This window comes from Triticum aestivum, chromosome 1B (genome assembly GCF_018294505.1).
Source record: "Triticum aestivum cultivar Chinese Spring chromosome 1B, IWGSC CS RefSeq v2.1, whole genome shotgun sequence".
Lineage (NCBI taxonomy): Eukaryota > Viridiplantae > Streptophyta > Magnoliopsida > Poales > Poaceae > Triticum > Triticum aestivum.
Window position 1 is genome coordinate 592,885,206 of NC_057795.1, and position 9,247 is coordinate 592,894,452.

General features: G+C 44.7%; 1 protein-coding gene across 1 annotated transcript; it reads left to right on the top strand.

Annotated features, from left to right (window-relative positions):
- Positions 1-3,617: 3,617 nt before the first annotated feature.
- LOC123140811 (glutamate--tRNA ligase, cytoplasmic) lies at positions 3,618-8,152 on the top strand. Its single transcript, XM_044560093.1, has 7 exons — positions 3,618-3,951; positions 4,905-5,081; positions 5,404-5,500; positions 5,593-5,746; positions 5,833-6,902; positions 7,008-7,472; positions 7,713-8,152. Exons 2-7 carry the CDS (start codon positions 4,936-4,938, stop codon positions 7,962-7,964), a joined length of 2,184 nt encoding a protein of 727 aa, XP_044416028.1. The 5' UTR covers positions 3,618-3,951; positions 4,905-4,935; the 3' UTR covers positions 7,965-8,152.
- The last annotated feature ends 1,095 nt before the right edge of the window (positions 8,153-9,247 follow it).

The following is a 9,247-nucleotide window of genomic DNA, read 5'->3' on the forward strand; positions in this document are numbered from 1 at the left end:
GAGGGACCACGCCCGGGGGAGGGGTGGCCGAAGAGGAGGGGCAGCCGCACCGGACGACGCGGCCGAGACAGACGGGGGGGGGGGGCATCGCACCGGAGAACGCGGGCGAGGCGACGGGGGTGGAGCAGGACGAGGGCGTCGAGACCGTGGTCCCCGGGGACCCAGACCTGCCGGGGGAGCGAGGGGAGGCAGCCCGGATGCGCTTGGCCGCCGGTGCGCCAGGCGGGGGAGAGGGGCGGGGGGCCTCGCAGAAGCGCACAATGTGCCCGAAGAAGCGGAAGCGCTTGCACCGCACATCCCGCCGGCACTCCGCGCGCACATGCCCGGGGCTCAGGCGGCGGGGACACACATCCGAGGGCGGAGAAGGCGGCGGCCTGGGACCGCGAGCCGGCCGACGTGCACGCCGCGATGGACGGCGCGGACGGCGGCTTCCGCCCGCGACCTGCCAGCCGGCAGCCTCGTCCGCGGAGGCGTCGCTGGGCGGGAGAGATACCAGGCCCACCTCAGAGCGGGGCCGAGGGCAGGAGGCAGACGGCGGGGAGGGGGTCAGGGCGTCAGCGGCCACCGGGGTGCGCTCGAGGGACGCCAGAGCACCGGCACCCAACACCTGGCGGTAGGACAACCGGGGCGACGGGAAGGCGGACGGAGGGCTGGCCTCCAGCCAGCGGAGCTCGCGAGACCGGCCGACGGGGGGAGGGGAAGCCATCAGAGGCGGGCGCGGGGCCGGGAGGGCCGGGGAGAGGGTGGACGTCGAGGCCGGAGTGGCCACCGACGGCGAGGGCTAGGGCGAGGAGCGGGGAGCCTAGCGGGGAATTCTATGCTATTTTTGGGCCGTCGTTGCATGTCATGGATATGGTACGATCGATTTTTTGACTGAAAGCACAAGAGAACCCGTGGAATCTCCTCCCTTCACATTATAATTTTTGCTAGTTATGTTAGGAGATGGGCTGCATTCCCTCAAAAAAAGAGGTGGACTGCATGAGGTGTGTGACGTGGCTTGATGTGAATGAATGCTGAGGTGTCTATGCTGCATGTTGAAATAAATCAAGTAGTGGGGATGAACTTCTTAAGTATATAGGATTTCGTTTACAAAACAATTATTATCAAAAAATTGTATATTCATAATGAATTATTATACTTCGTAGTTTCTGTTGTCTGAATTGAAATGTTATTTCAAACCGAGCATGAGGTCATCGGTCGGGCGCAGTCTTCCCGGAGCGATGAAGGGCAACGCGGACGACCATCCGAGTCGACGGATCCTGAGTGGTTGGAGTCAAATCTTTCTTCGTCATGGACGACCATCCAAGTCGACGGATCCGGAGTGGTTGGAGTCAAATCCGTTCTTCGTCATGCTGAAGCCCCCCGAAAGTGAGCTTGGGGGCTAAAAGGAAAGGAATGGAGTGGAGTGGGCCGGATCCGATGTGGCGGATGCCTCCGGGCTTCTCATATCCGCCCAAATTTAGGCTAGATATAAGGGATGCCAGTCAACCAGGATGTTTGAGGCTGGTTTGAGGTGCCCGTCTAGGGTTAGATATGTGTTGACAAGTCAGTGATCAGGCCGTTCACCTGGACGCTTGGGGGAATTTTTGAGTCGCCTGCTGAATATGCTCTAATGTATTGAAAATGTATAGGATATTAAAAACGCTTCATATGTTAGTATACGTGAACACTAAAATTGCAATGCATGAACCAACTTTAAATTACATGATAACCTTTTTAAATAAATGAACACCTTTTTAAAACGCACGATCGTTTCTTTCTAGAAAACCTTTTCATAGTACATGACTATTTTTAAATGGACGGGCACTTTTATAATTGCGTGAACATTCTTTCCAAAAAATGTGTGAACACTTTTGAACATATCACACTGTTTTGAAACGTGTTAAAAAAATTATAAGGTGCAAACACAATTTGAAACTAGTCGAACAATTTTTTTCTAAAGATGTGAACACTATTTGTAATTACACCAACATTTTGTAATAGGCGAATACATTTTAAGTGCATGGATTTTTAAAAATACGTGAACATTTTTTAAAGGTGTGGACACTATTTAAAAATACTATTTTAGGGGAATTTAGAACTACATGAACATTATTTGGAAAACACAAGCATTATTATTTTAGTATAGGCGAACAAATTTCAAGTACATGGCTTTTTACAAATATGTGAACATTTTTTAAGGACCTCAATAAGCCTGAACATTCGGAATTTAAGCATGTCATCCCGAACGTTTTTTGATGGCAACTTTAGTTACTGCGAGGTGGCAGCTTTAGTTGTTAACACATGGCGACTTTGTTCCAGTTCGATTTTTTGTCAAAAAATTACCATGTTTGTCAACATCGCCTTAACTAAAGTTGACATGAAAAGAGTTTGGATTAGCATGCTTAAAAATCAAATGTTCGGGATTTATCTATTTCGTTTTTTAAAGGTGTAGACACTATTTAAAACTACTTTTTTTTCTCGACAAAGGGTGTTTTTTATTGACTTATAATGAAACATCAGGGATACAATCATAACAAGTACACATCCAACCTCTCCATAGTTATGATGCACACTTATATTATACTCCCTCTGTTCCGATATATAGTGTGCATAAATTTTCTAGGGAAGTTCCGAAATGTAGTGCGTATTAGCAGCCGCATGCTCATTTGGACGAAAATGACCCTGCACTTTATCCCTTCCTCCCGAAACAAACGCATCTCTTTCTTTTGGACCAGCCCAACTCCAAATCCCCAGTCTCCATGTCTAATGTATGCAGTTGTACGCCTCCAAAGATAATCTGGCGGAGATGATGGTGGTGGAGGCGGCGGCGCCGTGGCAGTCAGCAGCGTGATGGATGGAGGAAGTGAGAGGGAGGAGAGGATGAGGCAAGGTGTGCAGCTGTCGGAGAAGGCGATGATAAAGCAGGTGCTACGGCCACAGACAGAAGCTTGATGAGGAGGCGATCATCGCGGTGCGCGTCCGGCCGTGGCTCTTTTGGCGGCGCCGGGGATCGAAACTATTCCACGATCACGACTGCCGGATCGACATGGCGTGGCTCCTTATCCCCGCCCTGCTTGTCCGTCACCATGGATGGCTTCTTGTCGTCCACCGCGTCGGCGACCGGCGTCACTACAAATTTGAATTATTTATAAATGTTTTAATCGAATTTATCTTCTATATCTAAATAGCTAGCCCCCTCATCATTCAACATGCATAGAAAAAGGACCACCTCAACATGCAACTATGCATATTAAAAGTCTACTTCACCATGCAACCATGTATGCATGTAAAATTCCATTCTATTGTGCTATTTACATCAATTTTTTTTGTACTTTCAAAAACTATTATTTCAAATATTGGTGTTTCATGTAACCAAAAACCTCATTGAAATATTGCAAAATATTCCCGAAACAACGTGCGGGGCATCATCTAGTTTATATAAACGGAAGCACAAAGATGAAAATAAAAAATAATTAAAACTGAAAACGAAACTGGAATCCTCGAAAGAAAAAGGAAAAGAAAAGGAAAACGGAACTGGAAAGAAAAGGAAAATCAGCGAAAAAAACGAAACCGCTTTGGGCTTGGGCAATATATAAACAGACACCGCCGGCCCTCGCAAACCCCTGTCGCCAGCTACACGGACACCGCCGGCCCCTCTACTCCTCTCTCCCGCCGCCGCGCCGCCCCGTCGAGCCCCAACGCCGCCTCCTCCCTGCCCGCTCAACCCCTGGCAGGCCCTCTCCCTCCCATACGGCCGGCCCTCTCGTCACTCCCTCCCCTTCCCTCCCCTCCGCGAGTCTGTGACTCTGTGTCCGGTCAGGCCTCCCCCTGCCGCCAAGGCCAGGGGCCAGTCCGCCTCTGCCCTCCGGCCTCCGCGGCTCCCCTGCTCGGCTCGCCCTGCAGGGCTGCAGGCGCCCTCCACGGCACGTCTCCACCTCCGGCAGTCCAGCCTCCGTGGCTCTGTCGAAGGTATTTCCCCCCTCTGTTTTTAAACATATTTGAAGATTTTTTTTTGTCAATGTCATTGCCTGTGATTGCTACTAGAAAGTAGTACTGTAGAAGATAATCACTGATTGCTTGTAAACCAGTGAAATTGAACTACTTATTATGTGATTCATTTGTCACTTATGTGATTCACTGATTGCCAGATAGACATAATGAACCTAGTGACCACTACATCTCTTTATTATTTTCACTAATTGGTTGTACATCGAAATTGTTTGTCCAATGACCAATGTCCATCAGTCCATGCCACTGCCACTGATTTCTACTTTGTGTATTTGATGATGAAGATGTCGAAGTAGATTTGGCAGCTTTGGAACTTGATTCCGGTACCCACTGCTAGTGTTGAGAGGGTATTTTCCTCATTGAAATATGTGAACAATCCACTAAGAAAGAAAAAGGGTGATGAATATTTGAACAATTGCTTCGTTACATTCGTTGAGAGAGCTTCAAGCAAGTGAAAGATGAGGATGTCATCAATCTCTTCCCAAAAAGGGATCGTGAAGTCATATTGTAATTTCCTTTGCTGCTTGTAGTCTTTCTTAGAGATATTGCCACAATGATATTTTGCTACTATTATTGATGTATATGGTCATTGATATTGCCATTTTATAGTACATTTTTGCTCAGTTAATAACAGCTGTTACTCATGCCATATTTATCGACAGTTCGCATTTTTGCTTAAAGAAGATTATTGTTGAAAATTTTAATTGTTGTACCTGTTATTTTCTTGTTTTACCATGTGTGGGTCTTCTGAAGTAGCTTGATTTGACTAATTTTCAAATATGTAAGTCTGAGTTAACATATTTGCTACATTATTTCATGGGGTCGATGCACATTTGCTGCTCTTGAAAAGGAAAAGATAAATATGTGAAGTGAAACATATGCATTGGCTCACAATGTTTTTCTGCTATTTGCAGATTCCTGCTCTGTTTTATTGTAAGCGACTTGATGGAGGCAATGGCCGCGAAACTAGTATTCCCCCAGGACAACCCACCACTTTCCATCATTTCTGCTGCTAAGATTGCAGGTGTTCCCATAACCACTGATCCCTGCCTCCCATCAGGTTCAGTGCCCACACTACACTTTGGTTCTGGGTAAGTGGTTACCTTTCAGTGTACATATTTAGGCTTTGACTTCCCCCCTCTGATTACTCATTTGCTTTCTTTTGACGTCAACTATGGATGATGTTATCATGATTTATGCTTGAAGTACCTCTTCTCTTTAATCTCTTCACTGTAATAATATTTGTGATTGTAAGAAATTATGTTGACGAAAATGACGACCATTAGAACATTATGGGTCAACAAAAAAGAGTTTTTTTTCCTGAAACGTGCTTTTCCACTACTCATTGTCCTTGGCAGTATTTATGTTTGTTAATTTGTAGTGTCTCAATGAATCTATCATGATTCTGTACAGGGACTTTATACATGGCGTCAACACAGTTCTTCGTTATATTGCCCGTACTACATCTGTTTCCAGCTTCTATGGCGAGGACGCTATTCAGGCAGCACGTGTACGTTTCTGTTCCACATATGCTGCCTGTCAATGATTTTCAAGAATCATCTCGGCATATACTAAGTTGCCATTGTTATTATGCCCATGTAGGTTGATGAATGGCTCGAGTACGCACCACTCATTCTTTCAGGCTCTGAATTCGATGCTGCTTGCTCATTTCTTGATGGATACTTGGCATCTCGAACATTTTTGGTTGGTCATGGTCTGACAGTTGCTGATATTGTAGTGTGGGCAAACCTCAGAGGTAATTTCTGGCTTCTTTCGTCCATCTGTAGTTTATAATGTTCCCTCCCTTTGTCTTACCCTGGAGGTTACAACTCTTTTCTTCAGGAGCTGGTCAACGATGGGAAAGTTTAAGGAGGTCAAGTAAGTACCAAAACCTTGTCCGTTGGTTCAACAACGTGGCTGTAGACTATGCACTAGAAGAAGTTACATCTGCTTATGTTGGAAAGCAAGCAATTGGCAAATCTCCCGCACCATGCCTGAACCAAAAGATGCATGGCTTGGAAAATATCTCAGTTCATGAGATAGATCTCCCAGGTGCAAAAGTTGGGGAGGTTTGCGTACGTTTTGCCCCAGAGCCTAGCGGGTATCTCCACATTGGGCATGCTAAGGCTGCACTGTTGAACCAGTATTTTGCAGATAGATATAAAGGACGTCTTTTAGTTCGATTTGATGACACAAATCCTTCAAAAGAAAGCAGTGAATTTGTTGAGAACGTCCTGAAGGATATTGAGACGCTTGGGGTTCAATACGATGCAGTTACATACACATCGGTTTATTTCCCAAAGCTAATGGAGATGGCTGAATGTTTGATTAAGCAGGGAAAGGCATATGTTGATGATACACCCAAGGATAACATGAATACTGAAAGGAGGGACGGTGTGGAATCTAAATGTAGAAACAGCACTGTTGAGGAGAACTTGTTGTTGTGGAGTGAGATGGTTAATGGTACCAAGAGGGGTACTCAGTGCTGTGTGCGTGGTAAACTTGACATGCAGGACCCCAACAAATCACTTCGAGATCCTGTTTACTACCGTTGCAACCCTGATCCCCATCATCGTGTTGGCTCAAAATACAAGGTCTATCCAACATATGACTTTGCATGCCCATTTGTTGACGCATTGCAAGGAGTGACTCATGCTCTTCGTTCAAGTGAGTATCATGATCGGAACGCACAGTACTACCGTATCCTTCAGGACATGGGGCTGCGGAGGGTTGAACTCTATGAGTTCAGCAGACTGAATATGGTTTATACCGTTCTTAGCAAGCGCACGCTTCGCTGGTTTGTACAAAACAAGAAGGTGGAGGACTGGACTGACGCACGCTTTCCCACTGTACAAGGCATATTACGTCGTGGCTTGAAGATTGAAGCCTTGATCCAGTTTATACTCGAGCAGGTAATCTTCTAATGAGTTACTCTTCTTATCTATTACTCCGTATTTATGTGTGAGTTTTAAGTTATTAAACTCTCCTTTCTTTTTTTGCATTTCCTATTTGTGAAGGGTGCTTCAAAGAATCTGAATCTCATGGAATGGGATAAACTCTGGACAATCAACAAGAAGATAATTGATCCAGTCTGTGGAAGGCATACTGCTGTGCTGAAGGACAAAAGTGTGCCCTTGATACTCACTAATGGCCCAGAGGTACCATTCATTAGAATTTTACCTAGGCACAAGAAATGCAAGGGTGCTGGAAATAAGGCTATAACGTTCGCAAACAGAATTTGGCTAGAGTATGCTGATGCATCAGCCATTAGCGTGGGTGAGGAGGTCACTTTGATGGACTGGGGAAGTGTTATCATTAAAGAAATCAAGACAGATGATGGAACAATTACTCAACTAGTTGGTGAGCTCCATCCTGACGGGTCAGTGAAGATGACAAAGCTGAAGCTAACATGGCTATCAGATACTGAAGACCTTGTGTCTCTCTCTTTGGTGGATTTTGACTACCTAATCATCAATAAAAAGGTGAGGCATCATGTTCTATGTTCATGTTGGTAGGGTTGCGGTCACTTGAGCACCAGAACCGTTTCTTATACTACCTATTTGCTGCATTAGTTTCTTATTAATCTGTTAACGTTCAACTATGCGTTGCTTGGCGAACTTGTCTCTTCCATCAATGTGTCCATGTTGTCTCAGTCAATCCTCATTCCTAAGTGGTACATCTACATGTTCTTTTAGTCCTACTAATATGTGGCACTTTTGCAGCTTCAACTGGGAGAAGATGATAAACCCGGAGGTGAGAAGTTTCTTGAAAATCTTAACCCATGCACCCGACGAGAAGCTTTAGCTCTTGGAGACCCAAACATGCGGAACATCAAGCGAGGAGAAGTTATACAGCTCGAAAGGAAAGGCTATTACAGGTGTGATGTTCCATTTGTCGGGTCATCGAAACCAATCATGCTTTTTGCCATTCCCGATGGCCGACTGAAGTCCACGTCGATTGTCTCTGGAGCCTAGCTTCAACACGTTATGTTGGGTTAATACTTGTACTTTTTTGGACAAAAATCTTGCAACCATATTGGTATCCTCAGACTGAAACATGGAACTTCAGATTTTGGTTCTTCAGTGTCGCTAGGTAGTTCCTTTTGCATGTTTGAGGACCTTGCGCAACAAATATCAAGATGATAATTGATTGATCTTCTGCACATCTGTGGTGGTGGATGACTTGTCTGCACATCAAAGAATGTTCCTATTGAAATATCTCCCTTGTTTCAAACTTTGGGCCCTTTATTTGGCATGTTTGCAATGCCAGCCGTTCTGCTCTGTTCTTCAGCAACGGTGTGTTGTTTTAAGTTCTCAGATTTTGTTGTACTCCTAGATGCTGATCTATTGTGACCCAAATGGTCTACCTATTAGGACCTATTTGGTATGATTCCCATATATGTTGGCAGTTTCATGCCAAATTTGCTTTTACTTTTAAATGACACCCGAAACTTCCACGGTTAGTTTTGGCAGTTTTTCTCTCTCTGAACACTCGCACCTTGTACAACACTGGCTGGGACCATGTCCCTTGACTTTTGTTTTCTCACTTGGTGTAAACTATGCCTGCAATCTCTAGTATGTTCTTTTTTTTTCGGGACAATTCTTTTTATATTTGGAAAGTAAGGAATTAACTGGAATTGGTAGAACCTAAACCCTTGCTTAGGCGTGAAAAGAAGAATAGAGGAATGGCAGCATCAAAATTAAGTAGTGAAAGGATATCGTGCCGACAAACACCGGCAAGAGTAATTCGTGGGCACATGTCCGCCTGGATGCGGCGTTCTTATTCCCCGAACTTTTATAAGATCTATTCCATACTCGTAGGGCTCAAAAACAAGATACAAAAGGTAATGTGCAACATTGCACATTTTTTTGACAATGGATGGATTTTATTTACTCAATATAAAGCATCAAGAGGATACAAATACAAAAAGCACACACCTGGCCTCTACATAATTAGGATGCACACACACCCAACACTGACGTCAGGGCCGGTCCTGAGATTTTGAGGGCCCAGGGCGAGACTAAAATTTGGGGCCCTTAATATAGACATCATAACAATAAAAATGAACATAAGTATATATGAAATATTACCAATAACACTTCTAAAATCAGTATGCATATATCAAATAATTTATGCATATTACCTTAAACATTTCTTCTAATATTCCTTGATGCAAAGTCACTTCTGATGTGGTCGATGTCAATATCATCTAATAATTTCTTCTCATTGCATAATGTTGTCAAACCATTTAAACTTT